Source organism: Schistocerca nitens, chromosome 4, assembly GCF_023898315.1.
Source record: "Schistocerca nitens isolate TAMUIC-IGC-003100 chromosome 4, iqSchNite1.1, whole genome shotgun sequence".
Classification (NCBI taxonomy): domain Eukaryota; kingdom Metazoa; phylum Arthropoda; class Insecta; order Orthoptera; family Acrididae; genus Schistocerca; species Schistocerca nitens.
Window position 1 is genome coordinate 786,355,303 of NC_064617.1, and position 26,715 is coordinate 786,382,017.

Sequence of the window (26,715 nt, forward strand, 5' to 3'; positions counted from 1 at the left end):
TGGTGTGACTGAGCGGTGTCCGGACATTTGCCACACCGGACATTTGCCACGGCGGACATTTGCCACGGTTTTACCTGCTCCGAAAGTTCGGGTCCCTTGTCCCCCCCCCCCTCCTCCACCTCCTCCTCCTCCTCCTCACCCGGCCGCCCAGTTTTCTTTCGAAGTTCCGAACGTGACATCAGTATGGAAGATATTACAACAAACAAGGGCAGGCCTCCTGCTCATTACAAAGGTTACGCGTATCTTAAACAGAGGCAATCTAAAGAAGGTGTTGTTACATGGATGTGCTTACCCCGAAAAGCGGATCATTGCAACGGAAAGCTGCTTTCGAGGAACGGAGAAGCGTTGAGCGTATTAGAACATCTCTGTGGACCACCTGACGATGCAGCTCTGAAAGTGAGTAAGCAAGTGGAAAGGGCGGAGAGAAGGTCTCGAGAAGAAACTACACAGTGATCGGAGATATACGCGGATGAAATGGGAAATTTACATAATACAGTTTGTGACTTTGTTACAGTGATGCCTGATTCAGAATCTATGAAGAGAACCATGCATCGTCGATGGAGTCAAGAGCGGGGGAATCAACAACAGCCTAAGAACTCTTCATGAAGATCTATTAAAAATGGGAGATGACAGTAGTTTTCTTCTGGAAGACGATCGATTAGAGGCGATAATAATGATTTTTAGTGGAAGCAAAGGAAAAGAAATTTTAAAAACATGTGCCCATTTTTTATGGATGGAACATTTAAGAGATGCAGCAAGCAGTTTGTACAGACCTTCACCTTACACGTAGGCTTAGGAGGCCCGATTAAAGAAACAAACGTTCTTCCTATTGTATTTGCACTGCTCTCTAATAAGAAGAAAGACACATATGTTCGTCTGTTTTGTCTGATAAAACAGGCAGTCTCTGAGTGGTGTCCTAAACAAGTAAAGGTGAACTTTGAGGCAGCTGCGATATCGACGAATCGTCAAGTTTTTCCCACAACTGAAATATATGGATTCTATTTCCATATGAAGAAGAGTTTATGGAGAAGAATTAAAGTTCTCGGTCTAACTGAGGAGTACCGCTAGAACGAGGATTTAAGACTTCACGTCAGCGTTTGTGCAGCGCTGGCAGTTGTAAAACCGGAGGACGTAAGCAATGGATGGATTGAGATTCATGCAGAAGCTCCTGATACCGGAAGGTTCTCTCATTTTCATGACTACTTTGTGGATAACTGGCTAGAGAATAAGGATATCGCAATAGAAATGTGGGACTTACGGAAAAAGGCACCGAACGACGAATGTTGTTGAAGGGGTGGCAAAACAAAATAAATAGTATTATTGGAAACCCTCACCCTAGAATCAACTATTTTGTGGAGTGCTTAAAAAAGGAATCAGAGCTCACAAACTGCATGTACATGAAATTGGAAATGAATCTTGAAGGTAAGAAGAGGAAGAAGAAGTACTTGGAGCTGGACGACAGGATAGAATCGTAAAGAATTATGAGGAGACTGGCAACATTAGGCTTTGCTTGAAAGCCATTGCCCATATTCAGAAACTGGACTAAAATGCGTTAAAAATAATGTATTAAAAGCTATGAAGACCACTGAGTCCTCGCACATTACTGAGATAAAATTATTAAAACAGTGAAGCAGCATTATCGGAGCTAATATTAAGTTGTAATTGTAAATAGTGTGTACATTAGCTCAGCGTGTTTAGGCTGATTTTACACACGCCAGAATGGTAGATGGTCATTTATCATTTTCACGGTCCAAAGCCTGTGCAAAGTGTGATGCGAATCAGCCTTTAATGTAAAAATTAAAAAGTGTTTCAAGCCTCACAAAAGTATCCCTATTGTTGTCACGTTAAGATAACTTTTTTCTACCTTCCAATATTATGGCCATACTATTAAATAATTTTGAGTTCTAAAATAATTTTCTGAAGCTTCAGAATCGCAACTATCACCTAAAATATCATGTTTTGTTAAACTGATAGTATACGCTTTTGTAAAAGAAAATGGGAACTGAACCTTTGAATTGCATCTAAAATTGATATCCCAAAACTGATCTGATCCTAAGGTTGACAATTTAAGTTTAGCTGCAAACATTTATAGTAGATGTAAATCTACTTAAGTACATTTAAATATAGTCCTTTAAAAATTAAAATTTCAACTAAATTGTTGATTATCTTTAAACAGGTCAGTAAAAACAAGGAGCTTACTACTGAAAATTAATTGTTACTAAAGAACATCAGACACAAATGTATTAGACCTACTTTTCTTATACATACATTAGAGACTTTTTGAAAACATATTTGATGATTTCCTCTGTCACTGACAGTGTAATTTCAGTTGCTTTGTAACACCAGGGATATCTACTTCTAAATTATGTTTGCAGCTATTCTCATTTCGAATTCTGGAATATTTACTTCGTCTTCTTTGGTGAAGGAATTTCGGAAAATGCATTTACTAACTCCACTTTAGTGGCACTGTCTACAGTAACATTACCGTCGCTATCGCGCAGTAAAGGTACTTACTGAGCCTTTCCGCTGGTTTACTTAACATGGAACCAGTATCTCTTTGGATTTTCCGCCACATTTCTAGAGCGAGTTTCGTTGTGGAAGTTATTAAATGCATCTCGCATTGAAATCCGCACCAAATTTCTAGCCTCAATAAAACTTCACCAATCTTGGACATTTTGCGTTCGTCTAAATTATACGTGCCTTTTGCGGTGCTCATGCAACAGCTTTCTGTCGTGTTTTGTGTACCATGGAGGATCAGTTCCGTCTCTTATTCAAATGGTTCAAATGGCTCTGAGCACTGTGGGACTCAACTGCTGTGGTCATAAGTCCCCTAGAACTTAGAACTACTTAAACCTAACTAACCTAAGGGCAGCACACAACACCCAGCCATCACGAGGCAGAGAAAATCCCTGACCCCGCCGGGAATCGAACCCGGGAACCCGGGCGTGGGAAGCGAGAACGCTACCGCACGACCACGAGATGCGGGCGTCTCTTATTAATTTATTTGGTATGAATATCTCGAGTGCTGTTGATACTATTTCTTTGAACTTAAGCCACATATGGTCTTAATTTACATAGTTTGGAAGGATTGGAGACTACCTCCTGGAAAGACGTCACCAGAATTTTTAGCTGCTTTTATAAATAGATATATTTCGCGTTTAGTTTTGGTGAATTTCTTTGTTACGGAAGTGAGCCTCTCTACGACTGCGTGTTCACTAATCCCTGTATCCGTCGTGATGCTCAGGATTATTTGTGGCTAAGAGTTCAAGTGTGTTTTCGTAACCATTTGCAATTTGAATGGCCTCGTCAACTAATTGTTAAAAATAATTTTAAAAAAAGCATTTAGAACAATTACGGAAGTAGTTTTCTATTTCCAATAGGGTATGAAAATGTATTTTTGTCGGTCCGCAGCTCGTGGTCGTGCGGTAGCGTTCTCGCTTCCCGCGCCCGGGTTCCCGGGTTAGATTCCCGGCGGGGTCAAGGATTTTCTCTGCCTCGTGATGACTGGGTGTTGTGTGATGTCCTTAGGTTAGTTAGGTTTAAGTAATTCTAAGTTCTAGGGGACTGATGACCATAGATGTTAAGTCCCATAGTGCTCAGAGCCATTTTGTATTTTTGTCAACATGCGGAAGGTAGACTGAAGTAACTGCCAACTATAATTGTATGAGTAGGGTACCTATTTGTGATGAGACTCAAGTTTTCCTTTCTTTGAACTGTTCAGCAAGTGTTTCATCTGAGACAGGGGGTCGGTAAAAGGAGCCAGTTATTAATTTATTCCGGTTGTCGAATATAACTTCTGCCCATACTAAGTCACAGGAACTATCTGCTTCAAAGTCGATTGTGAGCTTACATTATTTTTCCTTAAGTTGTCCTTCTTGTTTCTGTTGTAGTGCAGATAATTACAATTACGGCTTTTCCCTCCAGAACCTAAGATTCTTTCTCTGTGACCCTGTGATTACCAGAGCTAAACAATGTAGAACAACAATATACGTTACAAGCGTAGCATTCTGTATTACTTCATGTCCTTATTTCTAACATTCTAAATTTTAAGTCGACTTTAGATGACATGTCAATCATAGATGTTCTTATCTCTATTTAGTGAACGTGTTTTCAGTTACGTTTTGAACATTGTCCAGCTACACCTTATTAACTAATGTTTTTAGAGAGTAAATTAATATGGAGTGCGTCGTTCTTCTTTCCAAACATTCACAAACCCATTTATTCTTTCCCTATTGTCTTTTGGGTATGCAGTTGTAGTAATTAAAGTAGGCACAAATGCAGTATCAAAAAGAAATGATTAGCGTACATTCGCATTCTCATTTCATCGTGAAAGGAAGCTACCGTACAGACAGAGGAATCTATATTTATACTTGGCAGAACTAATTACATACTGACATAATCGTCGGTATTGCTTTCGTTTCCCAAAAGTTATAAATATTTCGATTTCGGAAAAGAAGCTCTGTATTTGGCCAAGATGTCGAAGAAGAAGGTCCCTTACGTACTGGTTGTATCGAGTAAGATGTGGAGACGGCGGTTTGAAAGCGGACAGAGGTAGTGCGGGGAAGGGCGTCCCTTACCTGAGGGATCGCTACTCAAGCTACCTGGCGAATGGGCAAGTGTGGCAAATGTCCGGTGTGGCAAATGTCCGGTGTGGCAAATGTCCGGCATTCGACTGAGCGCTCGGCTTGTGCCGGCCCGGGACATCCTCCAGTGCAGCCAGGCTACATTATTTCAGAATTTTTTTGGGCAAGGAAGAGTGGCCTTAGTCAGATTAGAAATCAGAGCTGATTTTTCCCCCACGACATCATGTCAACCATTAGTTGCCGCAAAGTTATGCGTAAGACCTTTTTCATTGGAATTTTTGTTCTGATTAATCTTACATAGGGCATAATTTTCGCTCAACCTCATACTTAACCATGCATTTTACAGAAACTATAGAAACAGAAAATGTTTTCCATCTTTCAACCCCTCACCCAAAATTTGATATGATAGGAGTGGCAACCTTTTACCTTATATTATGAGGAGCCAACTAAAGAATTTGGTTCTCAGTAGAAACTTTTTTCTTTAATTGTTTCGAAATAAACCTCAATTTTCCCGTACCATGCAGGGAAGTGTACTGAGGTCTAATGTGAGTCCTGCTAGCAATTAGCGTTAAGGAATGCAATTTATGTATTGAAACAAGCTGTATTCATCGTCCACTCAAAGACACATTGTTTCTAAAATTCTCTACAGAAAAATGTTGATTGTGTCTGTTAGAAAAGCTATGACTTTTCATACTTCATTAGTGAATCTTTTACAATTTGCAAGAGACATTTAGCCGACTTTGTGTCGTGTCCAGGGAACACCATGAGGAGGTAGTCTCTCTTCGTCCCCCATTATATTTATTTACAATATTTACAGGATGATTATTTATTTACAATTTTTACAATAGGGTGATCGGCGTGAACTGAACCCCTTTTCAGTATTTACAAGTATTGCTGTAGCTTCAGCCATTTCCTTTTCATTGTAATTTCTGTGCATAGGCCACGAAAGTAAGAAATGATTTTACATTGCCGTCAACTTGGAGTCTTGTAAGGGCCTTAGAAACTATTTCATCTGTCTTAATTGCGGACTTCTTTCTTCTCTTCCCAACTAGATTTAAAACTAGTCGGTCAAATTGGTGTCCATGATAGTCTATTCTGTGTCCTCTCTGAGAATTTTTACTAAGGAGTAAAAATTTGGATGAACCTTCGAAATTAATGTATTTATCCTCCAATTCCATCCTGAAACATTGTTGGTGCGGTGACACCTTCCTGCGCAGTTCCATATATCCCTTGGATGTCTTCATTATCCAGCCATTGTTCAACAAAATAGTCGTAAAAATCCTGCAGTTTTTCATTATATGGCGTGCTCTCCTGAATCCATAGCCATCCAACATGTCGAGTGGAATGTGAGCCAGAGTGGAACACAGTCTTATGTGAAAACGAATTTCTTCGTTTTCCTTGTATGCAGCAACAAGGCCGCAATTCTGCACTCGCCTCCACAAGCACTGGTTGAAATGGTAGTTGCAGCCATTAATCTTTGCATCAGGAAACAAATGTGTTACTGATTGGATGACTGCAGCTTCAAAATCCATCATGATAGCTGTATGATTCCATCCAGGTACGTAGCTCTTAACAGCTGTGATAAAGCCATCGTACGTTTCTCGCTTTTTATTGGGTAGCAAGGCGTACACGGTTGGAACTGTGTTTGTTTCCTCCTCAGAACTAGAAATATCGGCATGAACAATAAATAACTGTCCAAACTGCTTGCTGGAGCTTTTGAACATTCCATCGACAAAGAACGAATTGCAGTCCGTTAAACAGGGTATTCCCCTTTCGCTGGCGAACACCAATATCCTATCATTTGGTACTCTGTTGTCGTCTGCAAGTAAAAATTTGCTCCCATTATTCATTAGCAAATGATGTTCTTGCAGAAATATTCCTGCAGCATCGGTCGGATCTTGCGTAGATCCCATGCTTTTTTGCCTGATGCGTTGCAGCGATCGTTTTGCACTCCTGTGTGATGGCAGTGATGTGACGATGTCGTATCCTTGATTGAACAGCGGCCCTACGTCTTCGGCGTAAACAGAACAAACTGAAGTGTCCGTTTCTTTTGCACGCCTTTTGGCGTTTGCCACGTGTTTTCGCACTTCATTAACCGCGACGTCCGGAATACATGTATGGCTGCCTTCACCTAAAACTAAGTTGTTTCTGGTACATAGACTTTCTTTACACTTCTTGTTTACGTTTACTCACCGCTAATAAAATGGTTCAAATGGCTCTGAGCACTATGGGACTCAACTGCTGAGGTCATTAGTCCCCTAGAACTTAGAACTAGTTAAACCTAACTAACCTAAGGACATCACAAACATCCATGCCCGAGGCAGGATTCGAACCTGCGACCGTAGCGGTCTTGCGGTTCCAGACTGCAGCGCCTTTAACCGCACGGCCACTTCGGCCGGCTCACCGCTAATAACTTACACCTTCATTCTTGGTATATTCCGCTAAATCCACAACAGTACTGAACTGCGGCGCGCAACGTGTCTGGTGTCTCTGTAGACCGCCCGCTACCTGTTCGGCAGGGTCTCCTCACAACTGTCGCTCCTCACAACTGTCGCTCTTCACAAGTGCCCCAACCACCTTTTCTCTAATAGAAGAAAAAACGAGGCACCGCTAAGGAATTATGCGAATGGAACGTAAATATGTAGATGTGATGTATATGTACAGACAAACAAATGATGACAGTTTCAGAAAATCTGGAGGATTTATTCGAGAGTAAGAGCGTCACAAACTGAGCAAATCAGTACCTCATTGGTCCACATCTGGCCCTTATGTAGACAGTTATTCAACTTGGTACTGATTGATAGACTTGTTGGACGTCCCTTTGAGGGACATCGTGTCAAATTCTGTCGAATTGCTGCAGCAGGTCGTCAGAATCCCAAGTTGGTTGGGGGGCCCTCCCCATAATTCTCCAAACTTTCTCAGTCGTGGAAAGATCCTGCGAATTTGCTGTCCAAGGTAGGGTTTGGCAAGCACGAAGATAGGCAGAAACTCTTGCCGTGTGAGGGCGGGCAGTATCTTACTGATACATAGCTCAGGATGGCTTGCCATGAAGGTCGTAGACTGTCGCTAACGTGCCACTGTGCTGTAAGGGTGCCGCAGATAACAACTATACGGGTCGCACCACAGACCATCGCTCCTGTTGCTGGGTCATATGGCGGAGGACATTAAGGTTGCAATCCCATCGCAGTCAGCGGCATCTAAAGACATGTCTTCGCAAATCGTCGAAACTGAATTCGAAGCGGGACTCGTCACTGATGACAGTTCTACTCCATTCAATGAGATTCCAGGCTGGTGACGTGTCTGGAGGCGTCTCCGAAAGTTCTTCACCAATTGCTTTGAAATGTTGACACAACATCGCATTCGAATACGTGCGTGTTTCTGTATTACTTCAAAAAAGATGTTCAAGTGTGTGTGAAATCTTATGGGACTTAACTGCTAAGGTCATCAGTCCTTAAGCTTACACACTACTTAACCTAAATTATCCTAAGGACAAACACACACATCCATGCCCGAGGGAGGACTCGAACCTCCGCCGGGACCAGCCGCACAGTCCATGATTGCAGCGCCTTTTTTTGTATCTCATTTTGTTCGTTTTCGTTCGTTGTATCTGCTCCGGGCGGACGTCGAAAGAAACCCGTTTCAGTTCGTTGTTGATCCATTAACTCCGTTTTTTTTTTTATTACAGAGGTCAGCTAGCCCTCTGACCGAACACGCTGAGGTACCGTGCCGGCCGTGCCTGAGACCGCTCGGCTAATCCCGCGCGGCTTTGTATTACTGCTTGAGCGCCATATTCGTGTGGTGTGTGCGTGTGTGTGTGTGTGTGTGTGTGTGTGTGTGTGTGTAATATTTAAATGGGATACGCTTCTAGCAAAAATCTCACGTTGGTTTGTTCTGAATCTTAAATATCTGAAAGATATTCACTAATTCCTTTGAAACATTGACACAAGATTGGATTCGAATGCGCGCGTGTTTTTATACATCTGTGGGAGCGCCACACACACACACACACATATATATATATATATATATATATATATATATATATATATATATAAAACATTTTTGTTTATTTTATATATAAAATATATATTCAGATACCATATGGCACTCCATTAGGAATACAAAAACAGGCGCATATTTGAATGCAAGGTTGTGTCATAATTTCAAAGCAATCGGTGAAGAACTTTCGAAGATATATGACTTTTTACAAACAAATATTTAAATTATTACTCATATAGATATTCATAAACGATACCGTAAGCTGGAAGCTGTGCAGACTACCTAAATTTATCAAACTGTTATTTCACGATATGGCAAACTCTTAGTTGTAAGTTTTTCGCTTTTGACCACATCCTGTGTAGCATCAGCCAGACGGCCGTGGCCAGTATCGTGTATTAACCCTCATTTATTTTTGTTCTCCACAGAGCCTTTCGACACGGCTTCGTGGATGCTGGTGGGCGCCGTGGCGATCCAGGCGGCAACCTTCACCATCTTCCTCTTCGAGTGGCTCAGCCCTTCCGGCTTCGACATGAAGGTCAGGACCACTGTTCACGCTGCGCTGCTTTGAACCCAGACAAATCGCTCTTTGCCTGCTCTCTGGCTGGCGCCGTTTCTGAACCCACGGCAACGATTCGCAAGTACCGTCGACTCCCTCCCCACACCATATATACGACGGCCTTCAATAGAGGTTTTCCAAAGCGTAGGTGTGGCAGTGCGTCTTATTGGGCTTCACAATTAAACGGGTATAGCTGTTGCTGTACTAAGTGCATCTGAGAAATATAATACTGGGTATAACCTTTCACATTTGAATGAATACAACACAATAAGACTAAGAAACGCTCTTATCTTACACCGCGATGCAAGGCGGACCTTCCACTCTCTGACTCGCTTGGCTGGGCTTCAAAAGTAGAATATTCGGGGGCCGTCTCATCAGTGGGGTAAGGGTTCCTCTAACCGAAACGGCGAAAATTTTCCAAAAATGTTATACACTCTGTCTATTCATAAGAAACCACACCTAATACAAAATAATGTTCTTACAGTTATTTATGCTGCCATCGTTTAGGAATAGTTAATCATAAGTTGTTCCTCCATTAGAAACTTCACTTTGGAGGAAAAAATAATTCTGAAAAAGAGCACATTCAGACTGACAATAAATGTGCATACAGCTCTAGAACATTTGTCACACTTACGCATACATTGACGGTACAACCACCAAATTTGTGTTACATACACAGAAATTTGTGCTCACTCTGCTGAATTATTCATTATTGTCATATTTATTATATGGAGAAAATTATTAAGTAGCCAGTATAATCCTTAAATATATGCACCATTCCAAAATATGATACAGTTGATTCCCAAAAGTGACAAACTGTTTCCTATGGCCCAGCCACCAAGCACACAGCAGAGTACAGCGGATTTCCGCCTTTCCCATACCCCAGCCACACAACCCTGCGAGATTACACCTCCAGCAGTAAAGTCATTGTTGAAAAAGCAACAAATTTAAAATAAAGTAGGCTAAAAGCAGTACAGACAGAAAGCAATGCCTGCGAACAAAGCTATGTGGAGTACACTACAAAGAAAGGAAACTGAGGAGACTGATTCTGATTTCGATATCTCTTGAGTGACAATAGCATGGTTGATGTTGATTCCTTTGGAGTATCCAAACTAGATACTACAAAATGCATTGAAAAATGACCTAGAATTTATACATCTTAAGTCTGTGGATGAGGACAACATTGTTTTTCAATTAAATGAGAAAGAAATTTCTCATATTCATAAGAGTGATGTGATAGGAAAATTGCCGTTCCTATTGTTGCTATGAGGTGGTAAATATCAAACGGTGAATCTGATTTGTATTTAAGTATAATGTTCATGTCGATAAAAAATGTAAGGCAGTGTTTCTCTTCTGCGTATCTCTCACTTTTTTATTAGCTTTAATATATTAAGTATAGCTTTAAACGGTTGCTATCCTTTGCTGGTTGACTTCGTAGCATAAAAAATAAGAATGACAAGTAATGAAATTTCTGTAGTTCACTCTGATATAAATTTCGTGCAATAAATATCTTAGCATTACCCCGTACAAAAAATCCCAGTTACACGTATGTATCGTTTTGTGTCTTCTCTATCTCATTTATAAGACCACAATCTTCTCGCTTTAGTGTGAATATCAATCACACTTGTGTATCTTATTTTGGAAGAGCCGTGTCGTATTTGAGAATTTCAGCCCAAAAAATGATACTGTTTTCATTTTTTCTAGTCTACATTTGTAATTTTAAAGTATTAAATACAGTGCAATTTTAAAACAGCTTATATCCTCTAACATTTACAAATTTTTCGTAATACTTACTCTTTTTACTTCAAAAATACCAACTATTTTGTATCTTATGTAGTTTATTTTATCCTGTCCCGCCTGCTTAGATGGGTGGTCACGTGCTCGCCTCCCATGCAAGGGGCCCCCTGCGTAGACAAAGTGCAATTTGTTGTTCCCCTTCAGTCTTAAGTGCAAATGTCCATCTTTTCTTTAGCTTTTTGATGAGTTGTTGGCGTGCACCGTCCTCCTTACAGACAAATATGTCGACGCCAAAATATAAGTGCAGTCCAAAAGAGGAGACCTTTCTTGAATATCTAGTCAGTTGCAGTATTGCAGATAGCTGGTGCATGTGAGCTGGCTGTGACACTCGCTTTTTACGGACAAAAAAATGCATTAATTTTGGTGAAATTCACTTACACAGCTGACATATTCCAAACAAAATACACACATAATTAACAAGCGCGTATTGCATAGCCTTGTTTAATATACTCGTAGATTGTTGTCCTGCTTCAGTTCCGTCAAAAATAATTCTTTGGCCCACCGAGCCTCACTTCTGTTCCCTATTTTCAGTGCGAAGTACGTTTATATGAAGCCAACATCGAAGACGCGTTCTATTTGCAAGTCTTCACCTGCAATGAACAGTTCATTTTCCTGCGCATTATTTGAACTACTGACGTAGAGTGTTTTCTCATGCACTGTGACCAACGGTCTTGGACATGGTGCCCTGCACAGATACGAGCTTCGCTTGCATCATCTGAGGAGAAGTAGTACATTAATTTTGGAGATAATTTTCAGAGAACGGAGTAGCTGGGCTGGGGTGCTTCGCATTTCCGAATTGCTTGTGTACGTTATAGAGTTGTGATGCTACCTAATTCTCTCGAACTGTGTTTCGACAGATTTTGCAGATGGTCAGTGTTTTCTTTCCTTCAAGTACTGTGCTGCACACACTACCCACCTTTAACACGCTCAGTTTGATCATCTCATCTCGCTCACGAGAAAATGCTTGATTTGCCACTCATTCAAGCGAAAGAGCTCTTCCATACCTGTTAATTACAAATTACAATTTCAGATACGAATTATGTTTTACTAACACAATCTGTTTGTGATTCAAACACGGATATTAAATGTTTAAACAGGGAACAGCACGGTCGCAAAATGTAATGTAGAAGTTCGAACATGTGTCGTTGTTAGCTGAAGTAAAATTTGATGATCGATGCTCGACGTTAGAAATTACGTTCCGTTCAATAACTAAGGACTGTATACCGAGTTCTTAACTAGGGATCAGGTTATCGAGAATCAGGTAAGTTATAATTTTTCTCCAATAGGAACACCAGGATCCTCATTTTGTGGATGTGAAGAGGGATCACCCACTGCATCGTACAGGGTGTCTCAAAATAATGTATTCACTCTTTGAATCACAATATCTCTTCAATTAAAGCAGATAGGTACACAGTTTCAGTGGTGCCGTGTACCTTAAGACTTTAAACTTCCGAAAAAGTCAATTTCCGCCATAGTGTACTGTCGGAAACAACGTACAACTGAGCGATATGACGTATGTTTTGTTTCCAAAGGCCTGCTCGATGGTCTCAAATTCTCCAGTGTTGATGGTGTGGTTCATATCCGGAGATCGATCTGAGCGGTCGGCAACATTTCCGGGTCGTCCTACCCGTCTCATAGAGGATGTGCAACCAGAAAATGTCTCCACTTTGACATAAAACTGCTTTGCTTTCTCATCCTGCTCGAAGCAACGATCTCCATTGTCAGAAACATTTAAGTTCAGGGATGATAATATGAAACATTTCCTGTTACCTACAGCAGTCTGTTCAAAGGAGTACGGATCCAGCAACCCTCGGGAAGACGAATCTCATCGCAGTGATACTTCTGGCAGATTAATATACTTCTTTTCAGCAATTTCTTGATTTTAGTTTGGTCTTTACATGCAGCTATGACAGTTTACTGTTCCGTTAAATTTCAAGCTAGTTTCGCCAACCAAAGAATTAAACCTTAGAAACCTTCCGTTTCTTCCCACATATTGAACAACCAGTAACTAATAAAAGTCGTCTATCGACATGGTATGTGGCTCTACTGAGGCCAGTCTCATAGATTCTTTTGGGAATTCTTTGATAACCAGGACCACTGCAACAGTACTTCTGTTGTCTGTTGACCTTCTCTTTCCTCGCAAGACCCCATTTTCTAATCTTGTACCTTTCCATGGACATATGACTTGTATCGAATTCTTCCAAATATTAACCTAGTTCAAGATGAAGTTCCAAATTTAACTCTCCATCATTGTCAAATTCACCGCAGTATTACAGTAACACCTTATTAGGCATTTCTGTTTTTCAAACGATAACAGTACCTCCACTATATTTGTTTGCAATCCAGCAGTGCATAGTTTATACATTATTCTGTTTCAAAGGGGATATAAATTTGACGAAGGTCACTTTTGACCAGCAAATCACTACAAAAGATTCTTCTAGTAGTTTAATTTAATTTTCAAAACATTTTTGCCGGAATAATTTCGGACATTACCGCCCACTATCTACTACTAGAGCGTTTACAATTAATGGATATAAAACTGCATCATCTACGTAGTAAGCTCGATCTCATGTTCATCGGTGGTGTGAGCAGGTGCTGGTCAGAACATTTTGAGTGAATGTTCATACACTAGTATCTACATAGTTTGTTCTTGCCATTTTTAGGCTTTACCTACTCGTACATTATTACTTTTCACACGGAGGTGAACGACTACTTACGCCTAGATATACGCAGCGGTGACACGGAGGATGGTCCCTAGCACGATGTTTGTTACATGGGAGCTGTAACATGTAGAATCGGGGAGAGAATTCGCGATGCCCTCGCCATTTCATTCTGTATAGCTGCAAAGCTTCGCAGCATGTAACACAGCGTAAGGGGGCAAGGAAACAGTGCTACCAACAGAAAGCCAGTTCACGTGTGTCCCTAATATACCTTACAGGAAAAAAGTGAGACGGCAACTGGACCGAAGTTAGGACTTGACAGAAACACCTTAACAAATAGGATAATTTTCTTCTGCTCTAACACAAGAAAGGAAAATAGTTTTCTGAAAGCAAACAAAAATTAATAACAGTCTTCTTGATAATGCACACTTTTTTGCTCGAAACAGTGAGGCCCTCGCCAACGAATTTTTATTGTTCCCACATCTTAAACCCTTCATGACTGACATATTCCTTTCTACATCCCTGTTATCATAGTTCTGAAACATACAGAAATTAGTCTTGAGACGCGGCAGTTCGAACATATTAGTCAGACGTATCTGACACCTTAAATGAAACGGTGCTTCCATCATACGGAGTTCCGTTAATCAGATGATGAGCAGCAAACTATTTAGGGGAGGATGAGGCGAAACCAGTAAGCATAGTTTTTTATCACTTTTAGCACGATTCTCTGTCTATATGCAAACAAAGTTACGTCTAAAGACCATCCTCGCATATCTAGATATTTTTTTCTGATTTCCCTGGTTGTAAGATATTAAATTAAGACATAAGTTCAAAATTCACCCAGATGGCTATCACCTTCCGTTCCGACGGACTGGCACATTAAACCATGCGACCACGTAGCTCAGGTCCATAGCTAAGGTCCGTCGGCTGTGAACCTTTATAATCACAACCTGTTGATAAAAATTCCGTAATTTATTAAAACAATTAATCATAACCTTACAACAGCATATTGCAAACTAATATTAACACATAAAATAATTTGAAATGATGTTTTCCTTCTGCACTAAGTCCGACTAGTTGACATACCGTTGGTCAACAAACACAAACGTTGACGGATTGTATGCTGTCCTTTTCACGTTTTTCTTGGATTTCTGTATGCTATTGCTATGTTACTGCTACTACAAACAAAACAAATACGTAATTTTAATAATAAGGAAGCATCATGTACATTACTACTAAATTAATGTGCTCACTGACAGTCTTCATACGTAGAATAGAAATGTGTCAACAGAGAACTGCGTAGCATCAAACGAATATTTCGAGGCCATGTTTCAGATACACGTTTTTCAATAATGACACTAAACTAAATTTTGTATGTAGGCAAAATATGGAGTTTTCATTTGACGCTACATCTGTCTCTCTCATAATCTAATCTAACGCGACGTCACCCAGTCGATAGTAGGAGGATCATCAAGTTTAATATAGATTCCAAATATCGGTGTAGTCCAGTGTTATTCATTTGGTTTTAGCAAAAGTATGGGATGTCCTTTGGTGGTTGTTAAAGTATTTGTATCAGGTGGGAATAATTTGACATACTATGTTAACACCAATCCCCCAGACCATCCAGGATTTTCCTGGGGCCATATAAGGAAATCACGATAGATCTAAACGACTTACTCCCGAACAAAAAGTCGGGCGTAGCGATACTACATGCTCTTTCAAAGCAACAAAAAGCAATGGATGGCCATTTATGCATTTCTGCTTGAACATCACAGCTCCTTATCGAGCATACCTATGGAATGTCTTTACTGGTGACGAAATATGTTGCCCTTGTGTTAACCTCATAAAGAGAAAGTAATAGTTTCTACAGGGGTGGAACCGAAAGAAGTCTGAGCACTGACTGTTTTCAGTAATTTTAAAGAATCTACGATGCGAAGGCAGCCAAGGGTCGAAGCACCAAGTATATAGGCCAATGTGTGTTATTACCATTTCTGTAACTAGGGGACGGAACTAAAGCACAGTTAAGAGTAATGTTTTGGTTCACCCACTGTAATCTCAACATTAACAAAAAAGAGTAGGAGGAATTATTTCTATGCAGCGCCTGTTCATTTTTGAAATAAAACCTACGACCAGCTTAAAGATAGAAGTGATGACACTTTCTGCAGGACCTGACCATCATTTTGCAGGACAATGCTCAAGCACATACAGTGCAAGCTGTTACTGATTTGTTTGACTAATGTCGCTGCTAATAGCTATACCACCTACTGCACTCCCCTGACTTAAACCTTCGTGAGTTCAACTCGATTTCTAAACTGAAGGAAACACTTCATGGCATTCGCTTCAGAACTGCTACAAATTCATAGGGCAACAGACCGCGCCGCTCGAACTGACAACTGGCACTGCTTAGTGTATCCTACGACTTCCACATCGCTGGCAACAGGTTATACACAATGCTGGTGACTACTCTGAAGGTCAGTAAAACTTTGAACACGTATCTATTTTGTACGAGCTGTAAATAAATAGTTGCATCTGTTAAAGTTCCAACACTCGTACTCTGATTATATTTCTTTCCTTTTAATTTTTTCTAGTATCTGTCTATTGCATGCATAGATATTCAAAACAGATCGGCAGATTAGTTTAACTTCTTCAATATTGTATGGGATAAAATGACAAAGTCGTAACCTTGAATTTTAATTTTCTAAATAAGTGCCAGTACAGTCAATCGCAGATGTGCGCAAGGATCCGTGTGCCCTACTGAAGCTAACCAGACTCTAAAGAACCACAAAAAAACGCCATCGCCACTTTGGCTCTATATTTAACATTAGTAAGCAAAATCTCAGCCGCCAGCCGATGTGGCCGAGCGGTTCTAGGCGCTTCAGTCTAGAACCGCGCGACCACTACGGTCGCAAGTTCGAATCCTGCCTCGGGCACGGGTGTGTGTGATGTCCTTAGGTTAGTTAGGTTTAAGTTGTTAGGTTTAAGTTCTAGGGGACTGATGACCTCAGATGTTAAGTCCCATAGTGCTCAGAGCCATTTTTGAAAATCTCAGCCTCTTCAGGCACGTAATGAAATCAGGCGAGAATCTTTATATAATTTCGAGCCCCTTGTGCTGCACTATTAATTAAAAGTCCCGCAGTCATAAAGAACACTGCAAGCCTCTTCTACAACATGCATATTAGGTGTCACTACACACTTACTGTAACTTCCATACAACCAGCTCCCACACCACAATCACATACCAGTCCTCACCATAAGAGGTTTCTAGGTCATGCCACTATTCCAATATACTGTAACGCTAATCGGAAACCACACACATTAAATAATTCCACAAATCCAAAACTGCAAATCGATAATCATTTCATTTTTCGTACAGCGAATTCACGATAAAATTCCAAAGCATTCAATTGTGTATCTGCACTCTATTAATCACCAACGTTTTGTGTGATTTAATACCTACTAAAAATCGGAGCTGCCCAACACAAATTTACATCTGGAACCTCTGCTAATTTTTGAGAAATTAGCACACAACGTCTCAACCGCCACGACATTAGATGAAAGTTCAGCACACTCGCTGAGCTATCCCATGAACTTGGGAGTTCATACACGGTCAGAAAAATCCACCTCCGACCTGATAGAAGCTGTTCCCCTTTCAAAACAGTATTGACTACTGAGACTATCAAACCCATTGAGGAGCCAATAAGGACGAATAAATGAACAGCTTTATTAGCAGTTTTAACCATTTCAAATGACCGTGGTGTCGCGTCGTGACTTCAGATAGCGGCCAGCTGCAGCTTCCAGTAATAACTTTGTCGCTCAGGATGCTGCTTGGCTGGATCATTCATAACCAGCAAATTATCTGCGTCCTTTTCACCCTCGCGCATTTCTATAACAATACATGCACAACAAATTATAAACACAATAAAACATTTTGCAAATGACAACATTCCTTTATTCGTATATTGGTCTGTAAATTATTTCTATGACGTGTTGAAGCGACAAGTTTGCCCGTAACGGCAAGCACAGAATTATGGTACGTTACATGGTGCGCAGAAACTCAACGCTCAGTTTGGTTTACCTCTTATTGTTATTTTGGCTTCCCCCTGTCTTAATTGTGCTGCAGCTTGTCAAGCTATGTCAAGCTAATTTAGCTGTCGCCAATGAAAACATTCTCAAGATAAACTGTTTTTAAGTCTATAATGGTCAAAATAACAAAAAGTGTTATCTGCTCATAACGTTTCCAGTAAAGGATCGGTGACTCTGGCAAATAAAAAAATTAAACCAATTCTGTCGAGCATACTTGAGACGGTAAAATCAAAATAATACTGGCAGCTACTAATAATTCCCTCCTTTCATTGTTAATGGTGGTCTTATTACACTCAGTTAATCGACATGGTATTGGTAACTACACTTAACTACGATCACTAGTCACAAAAATGATAACGAAACGCGTTGACCAATTCACTTGTTATTTTGGTCCTCTGCTGCATTACGCCGCGTCTTTGAAGAACTAACCTGTGCACCTCCAGAAACATTTCGGGTGTGGAAATCTATTCTTCCTGCTGCTGGTAGAAAACATGGTGGGATTGTAGAATGTGTTCGGCAACTCTGCATGTAGATTGTGGACAGTTGGGAATGTAGGACTTACGGGAAGCGTGCAAGGGATAAGTCCCTGCAGTCGCGCCATTCATCTATGTCCTCGGTGGCTCAGATGGATAGAGCGTCTGCCATGTAAGCAGGAGGAATATCAGCAACACCTGTCGGCAGCTGGGGGTTTCAATTAATTATCATTTATTCTAGAGAAGCTGCACGGTCATTAATGGTATCTGTTCTTTCGAGAACAGTTACTATCTTCATATATATAGTTAAAGGCTAACCAGCCATTGACCTCCGTCTGTGCGAATGCGCACAGGTTGCCTGAATTCTTACGGGAATCGTCACCTTAGTGTGCGCGAGCAATGAGTTGATGGGCAAATATCTATTAGGCACATTACGTATGTAAATTGTGGACAGTTGGGAATGTGGGTCTTACGGAAGCGTGCAAGGGATAAGTCCCTGCAGTCGCAAAAAAAATGTTCAAATGTGTGCGAAATCTTATGGGACTTAACTGCTAAGGTTACACTGTTCTACAAAAAAAACCTTTTTTTCTATTTATGATAAAAAATATTGTGATCCTAGTTGTATTTTGAGTGCTGAATTGAAAACTGTTTTTGGTTTTTTTCTGTCAGCGATAGTTTATGAGTAATCGCAATTTTATTTCTCTTTTCAGTTTCTGATATAGTGCAGCAAACGTGAGGTGAAATTCGACAAACAAATGCACATCTTTATGATGTTATAAGTTCATCACATTAATGGAGGGTGGGATCTAACATATAACACAGTAACCTTTGTGTATACGCTTTGAAGCATTTATTTGACATGACAAATTACAGAAAATTGACAAACAATGAGCCACTGCCTTGTAATGCACATCACTTTTTTCTCCTGTATTGTGAATCTTTCTTCTCTCGAATGATATTCCAGCAATAATCTGCTAACATAGAATGTACCCACTTCCCTTCATAGCGCCTTTCTATGGTAGAAATGTCTTTATGGAATCTTTCCCCATGTTCATCCGATACGTCACTACAACTCTCTGTGAAGTAGTCCAGATGAGAATCCATCATATGTACCTTCAAAGACATATTGCACCCCAAATCCTGATATTCTTTGATCATATCCTTCACCATTGCTTTGTAGTTAGTAGCTCTTCTTCTTCCGAGGAAGTTTTCCGACACCATCTTGAAACAGTCCCATGCGGTTTTTTCTTTATCAGTTAAACATGCTTCAAAATTTGCATCTTTCTGCAGCTCCCTGACTTGTGGGCCCACAAATACACCTTCCTTTATTTTTGCAGCTGAAAGACAGGGGAATTTGGTAGCTAGATATGCAAACCCACATCCTGTTGGATCCATGGCCTTCACGAATTGTTTCATCAGGCCAAGTTTGATGTGAAGCGGTGGAAGTAGTATATATTCAGGGGCTACCAAACTTTCACGTTGTACATTGTTTTCGCCAACTTTCCATCTTCGCCTAGGTCATTTCTTTTTCACGTAGTGAGAATTTCGGTCTCGACTATCCCACTCGCAAAGAAAACAGACATACTTTGTGTAGCCTTGTTGCATTCCCAGTACCATAGCAATTACCTTGAAATCTGCACATATTTTCCATTTGTGTTCATTGTATTTTAATGAATTTAGCATCCTTTGTACGAATTCGCAATTCTCTTTTGTCAAACTAGCGTAAGCTACTGGAACAGAGGGTATTTTATTTCCGTTATGGAGCAAAACACCCTTCAGATTTGTTTTCGATGCATCTATGAAAAGTCTCCACTCCTGTGAAATATAAGTGAAGTTCAGCACTTTCATCAGGCCAGAAACGTCATTGCAAAATGTCAGTGCTTCGTCAGTTGAAAAATAAGAAATAAAGGCATGTTCTCTGTGCCTGAACACTGATTTTAATACTTTGGTGCAGTAGATTATACTCTTGTAATCTTGAACCAAGCAGCTGCACCTTTTGTTTACTTAGTCCTAGATCACGTACTAAATCATTTAAATCTGCCTGTGTTAACAAATGTGGCGATGACTCACTTGTGCAGTGATATAAAGAATCATCATCTGTGATTTCTTCAGTAGTACTTATTTCACTGTCACTCGGAATTTGACCTCAAGCTCTTGAAGGTACTGGAAGGTTGTCGGAATGCTGCACTGGCATTCTCGCTGAAGGCAGATCTGGGTAAACAATGTGCCTCTTCGACTTTTTGTTTGTAAAACCCTGAATTTTTGTTAGACAGTAATAACAATCAGTAACATGGTCCTTAGGCTCCCTCCACACCATGTGAACAGCAAACAACGCCACATTCTTTCCACCACTGAATTAGTTTGCAGTAACATGTAGCACAACAGAAATGTGGTGCCCATTCTTTATCTTGGTCTCCTACCTCTACTCCAAAGTAATGTTTGTATGCTTTCTTTATGACTGAAGAAATTTTCTTCCTATTTCTGGCAAAAGTGAACTTCCCACAGATGTATCAGAAGTTGTCCAGCTTATATCGACATCCACGACGACGTGGCATTTCTGCACATTTAAAAATACCACTTTGGTAATACACCTGTATTAAATTAATAGTAGGGAACTAGAGGAACGCTGATGTGTAAAAACAAGCAGTCGTTTTAACTTCAGCACCAGGCTCAATCGGTTTACACATAGGAACTAAAAAATTCAACCTTGCTCGGAAATATGACAGACAGTTACCTGTCAACCAAAAAAAACCCACTCGTTAAGACTGACACAAGCTGCGGCTAACACCACTGTTGTAAACTCGATGCACCTGCCCCTAGGAGGCTTGAAGCTTTACTGCCGAGGCAGCGACCGGCTGTCGCCGTTCGAGTTAATGAGATGTTTCAGGTGGTCTTAATGACATAGGTGTGGCGGGGGATAACCTAATGATGTCTGATTCTTCCCACCTGCTGTTGCACAAGAAATTATCACGTTCTATCACTACTGGATGCGGCAACATACCCGTATCTGTCTATAACGTCTCTGTGTTTGCCATGAATTGTGAATATACATATATATATACAGATTACATAAAAAGTATCCCTGAGAACGATATTTTGTTTACATATTTGAATTTCCCACGGTAAAATGGTCTAGAAGCACATACTTTAATATCAGAAATAGAACCCATGTCGAACAGTGTTATCAGTCCCTAAGCTCAAACACTATTTAACCTAAATTATCCTAAGGACAAACACACACACCCATGCCCGAGCGAGGACTCGAACCTCCGCCGGGACCAGCCGCACAGTCCATGACTGCAGCCTGCAGTCGCCCTATTCATCTGTGTCCTCGGTGGCTCAGATGGTTGCCGGCATGGTAGCTCAGCCTGTTAGGTCAGAGGGCTAGCTACTCTCTGTAATAAAAAAAACTGAGTGAACGGATCAACGAAGAACCTAAACGGGTGTCATCGGACGTCCACCCTGAACAAATTCCACGAACAATAGAGAACAAAATGAGACTAACAAAAAGAAAAAAAAAGGATAGAGCGTCTGCCATGTAAGCAGGAGACCCCGGGTTCGAGTATCGGTCGGGGCACACATGTTCAGCTGTCCCCATCGAGGTATATCAACAACACCTGTCGGCAGCTGAGGGTTTCAATTAATTATCATTTATTCTAGAGAAGCTGCTCGGTCATCAATGGTATCTGTTCTTTCTAGAACAGTTACTATCTTCATATATAATCGGTGTTAGTTGTTCTCATAGCGTCGATGATAGTACACGAGACTATTCAGCCTTTGGCTCAGGTTTGATCCTTACTAGCGTCCCGTCTCCAATTTTTGAATCACTTCTTGTTCTGTTCTGGGAAACCAAACGAAGAATACGGTTAATGACGCGCTCTGGCGGGCCGCTTGAATTTGGGCGGCCAGCGGCCTGATTGGCTAACTTCAGTGCTAATTAACTAGGACACGGTACAATGTAGTGAATTTTTTCTTATCAATATTTCACCGCATAACCTCCCCTGCTACACCCTTACAAGATTTTGAGACTGTTTCTGATCATACTGTCTATCTGTTTGCGCCTGCACACTTTGTTTATTTCCGACCATGTTTCTTGAAAATGCCACAGCCTTACACAGCTAAGACAATACATTCTCGCGCACCACGTCATTATACGTCTTACTCCTCTTATCTCAAAGAGTTGATCCTTCTTCTGCGGTCTGAGCGGTCGGCTGCGGATGCAGTGCACCCTGTTACCCCTTCCACCATGAAGACAGTAAAAATAAAAGTTCACACAAATATTTAATGGGTAACTCAGTCCGTTGGTTTACGAGCCTGCTGTAACTCCGAGAAAGAGCCCCTTTGTGGGAGTTGAAGGGCTACCGTCGTCATATTCTATTGGCTAAAAGTCCTCTTCCAGTGCGAACGCATTTGGTTAACAGCTGATCTAGGTAATAAAGTTTTTTGGCATCGTAGAATTCCAGGCTACATCTCGTAATCTACTGCCACACTAACATTATTATTACATAGAGCGTAAAAGAAATACTTTTACAAGAGTTTGGAGAGCGTTCTTTATCTAAACAAGGCAAAAATGCGAAATCCTTCGTGTTTCTGTTGTAAGCAAAAAGCGTCTCCCAAAGTCCTTAAGACAAAAATCCAGAACAAATGTTTAATATGTCATCCGCTTCCGTCTACACACATAGGCCCTATATACTCTGGCAACATCTGTGGGGAGTGAAAATCCTCGTTGTACAATTCAGGCTTGACAACAGTAGCACTTACAGATTAATTTGTGATGTGAAACTGCAGGTGGCCAATGGCATTCATATAGTGATATTAGTAGATTCATTCATCCATGGATCAATTTTACAAAGATATTAGACATGTGGTATTACAGTTTGTTGCTGTTATGGTCTTCATTCCGAAGACAGATTTGATGCAGCTCTCCACGCTTCTCTATCCTATAGAACCCTCATCATCTCTGGATAACTACAGTAACCTACATCCATTTGAACCAGTTTAGTATATTCATGTTTAGGTTTCCCTCTATACTTTTACCTCCATACTCCCTTCCTGCTACGGTCGCAGGTTCGAATCCTGCCTCGGGCATGGATGTGTGTGATGTCATTAGGTTGGTTAGGTTTAAGTAGTTCTAAGTTCTAGGGGACTGATGACCACAGACATTAAGTCCCATAGTGCTCAGAGCCATTTGAACCATTTGAACTTCCTTCCAGCATCAACTCTTCTATCCCATTATACCTCAGGACGTGTCATATCAATCGAAAGCTTCTTTTAGTCAAATAGTGCCATCTAATTTTTAATTTTTAGCATTCTTCCATAGTACCACATTTAAGAAGCCTCTTCACTCATCTGGTCTGGTCTGCTTATCGTTTCACTTTCTCACAAGGCTTCACTCCAGACAAAAACATGCATAAAAGAATTCCTAATATTTAAACTTATATTATTTGTTAATAGATTTCTCTTTTCCAGAAATCAATTTCTTAATAGCACTAGTCTACATTTTACAACTTCGCTACTTTGGCCATCATCAGTTATTTTATTCACCAAAATGCTATAGCCATCTACCACTTTTAGTGGCTCATTTCGTAATCTAATTCTAACTGCATCGCCCGATCTGATTCAGCTACATTCCATTATCCTTGTTCTACTGTTGTTGATGCCCATCTTATAATCTCTTCCGTTCAGTTGCTCTTCCAAGGCCTATACCATCTCAAACAGAGTTACAATGACATCGAGTAACATTAAAGTTTTTCTGTTTTCTCCTTGAACTTTAATTCCGGTTCCAAATTTCACATTTGTTTCCTTTACAGTTTCCTCAATGGACTGATTGAATAACATCGGGTATAGGCCACAACCTTGACTAACTCTCTTCTTGAGTACTGCTTCCATGTCCATCGGCTTTTATAACTACAGTCTAGTTTCCATGCAAATAACCTTTCGCTCCCTATAGTTTCTCCCCGCTACCTTCATAATTTCAAAGAGTGAAGTTTAGTCAAAACTTTTCTCTCAATCTGCAAATGCTGTAAATGTAGATTTGCCTTTCTTCATCCTGTCTTCTTAGGGTCAGCATTGCACGTGTTTCCTGCATTTTTTTCCGAACCCAAACTGACCTTCTGCAAAGTCGTGTTGTTCTATAATAATTGCAACCATGGCTTAATAAACTGAGGCTCCGATAGTTTTCACACCTGACCTTACCTGCCTTCTTTCAAACTGAAATTATTACATTCCTCTCGGAGTTCGAGGATATTTCTCCTGTGTCATACATCTTGCACACAAAGTGGAATTGGTTTTTCGTGGATGGCTCTCAAGGGTTTCAATAAGTCTGGGTGAATGTCTTCTACTCTAGGGACCTTATTTCCATATTTCCACTAATCTTTCAGTGCTCTGTCAAATTCATCTCGCGGTATCGTATCTTCTATCTCATCTTCACATACATTAACTGTATTTTTAAATAAGTTTGTTTTAGTAATCATTTTTTAAAGTCTCTAAGTAATTTATTGCACAATTTTATCCCACATTAATAAAAGCTATTTTGAGCTTTATGCTTTTTCTTTCTTTGTAAATATAAATCCACGCTACGTCTTGTTCCATAGTCACGGACAGAGCTGTTTGTGTAGTAATTATCGAGCTTATTTTTGTGTGCGTAACTGATCGAAAGGAAAGAGAAACCCCGCGATCAGGCTCTGAAGACCACACGATGGTGGACCGACCGCCGCGTCACCCTCAGTCATTCATCATCGGATGCTATATGGAGGGACATGGGGCCAAGCACATCGCACTCCCAGGCGTTGTCTACGTTTCGACACTGGAGCCGTTACTTCTCGAACATGTAGCTCCTCAGTTGGCACCACGAGGCTGAGTGCACCCCAGCCCAGTCCTCCCACCATGGAAAATTCCCTGGTAGTACCGATAATCGGAACCAGCCCTCCCCTCTCTAACATCTGTCGTGTTGACCACTAGGATACGGAGGCGGACTGCATAACCGATGGCTTGAGTAAAATTACCAACGTTTTGAATAAATATTTACGATGAGTGCAATTGCTATATTTGCTTATTATTGATATGGCCCTTTCCTGTGCTTTCAGAATTGTGTTCGTATTTTGCACATTTGTTCTCCAGAACATGCTTAAAAATCGAGGTTACGTTCTAATACAATATCATTTTACCCTCTATAAGAACCAGCACGTGGTTTATGCATGACAGGGTTTCAGCATACCTTAGTCAGATTCTGCGAGATTCTGTACGTGACGATGTTTGCCGTGGTGGATGAGAAGGCAGGGCAGGACCAGTTCCGTGATGTGCACTCCCTACCCCTCCATTTCCACCTTCCACCATCCCTACGACAGAGTCCATTGTATCATTATCTTTGAGGCACCCTAAAACAGTGGATTTATTCAGAAAAGATTCCTGAGGCTTAGATGCTTTATAAACGTATTACCGAAGCTGTGAAACTATTTGCCATCACCCTGATAATTTTCTAGTAAATGCGATAGTTTCTGATCCGCCGAATCTTAAGAGTGCGTGGAAGTATGTGGAGGAAATTTTAACAAGAGTTCATGATTTTAGAAACTTGTGAGACGTTTATTCATTCGTAAGTCCTTGATACGGTATGAAGAATCCTGCTCGTCACCTTCGTAAAAGTATGCTATTTACCACACACTTTCTATACGTTGTCATCTATTGTTATACCTGCATTTGAGCTTGAAAAATGTTCACAGTTATGCGACGTGGAAATAAAATTCTTAGTTGTGGGATACATGTGAATAAACTGTTACTGAAGGTCTATTTCATTTTTTCTGCGTCAGGAGCCTCGTGTCTTATACATTGGTATACTCTGCCCATGGGTGGTCGAAAGAAGCCGCCATTATACAGCGACGGGAAAAAACCGCAATACCAAAAATAATGTAGAGCAATGAAGTTTCGAGAATACATTTGTCTAGGTAACATATTTAAATGATTAATATTACAGGATCACAGGATAATGTTAATGCGAGATAAGCAATTGCAAATGTGAACTGCTGGCACATTAATAACCGATGTAACCGCCAGAATGTTGAGGGCAAGAGGGTAAACGTGCATGCATTGTGTTGGACACGTGACGGATGTCAGTTTATGGGATGGAGTGCCACGCCGGTTGCACTTGGTTGGTTAATACAGGGACTGTTAATGTTATTTGTGGGTGACGCTGGACTTTTCATCCCATGAGGTTCCATATGTCCTCGGTTGGAGACAGATCTGGTGATCGAGTAGGCCAAAGCAACATGTCAGCACTCAGTAGAGCATGTTGAATTACAACAGCGATATGTTGGCAAACGTTGTCCTCTTGGAAAACACTACCTGGAATTGTGCCGGCCGGCCGTGTTGGCCGAGCGGTTCTAGGCGCTTCAGTCTGGAACCGCGCCACCGCTACGGTCGCAGGTTCGAATCCTGCCTCGGGCATGAATGTGTGTGGTGTCCTTAGGTTAGTTAGGTTTAGGTAATTCTAAGTTCTAGGGGACTGATGACCTCAGATGTTAAGTCCCATAGTGCTCAGAGTCATTTGAACCATTTTTTATGCGAGGGTG

At 40.8% G+C, this 26,715-nt stretch overlaps 1 protein-coding gene across 1 annotated transcript in view; it reads left to right on the plus strand.

Annotated features, from left to right (window-relative positions):
- Positions 1 to 26,715, plus strand: part of LOC126252566 (glutamate receptor ionotropic, NMDA 2B) — an 874,952-nt gene that overhangs the window by 678,898 nt on the left and 169,339 nt on the right. Inside the window, exon 7 of the mRNA XM_049953467.1 lies at positions 9,008 to 9,117. Within this exon, the coding sequence (XP_049809424.1) occupies positions 9,008 to 9,117 (110 nt within the window). The remainder of the gene's footprint in view (positions 1 to 9,007; positions 9,118 to 26,715) is intronic.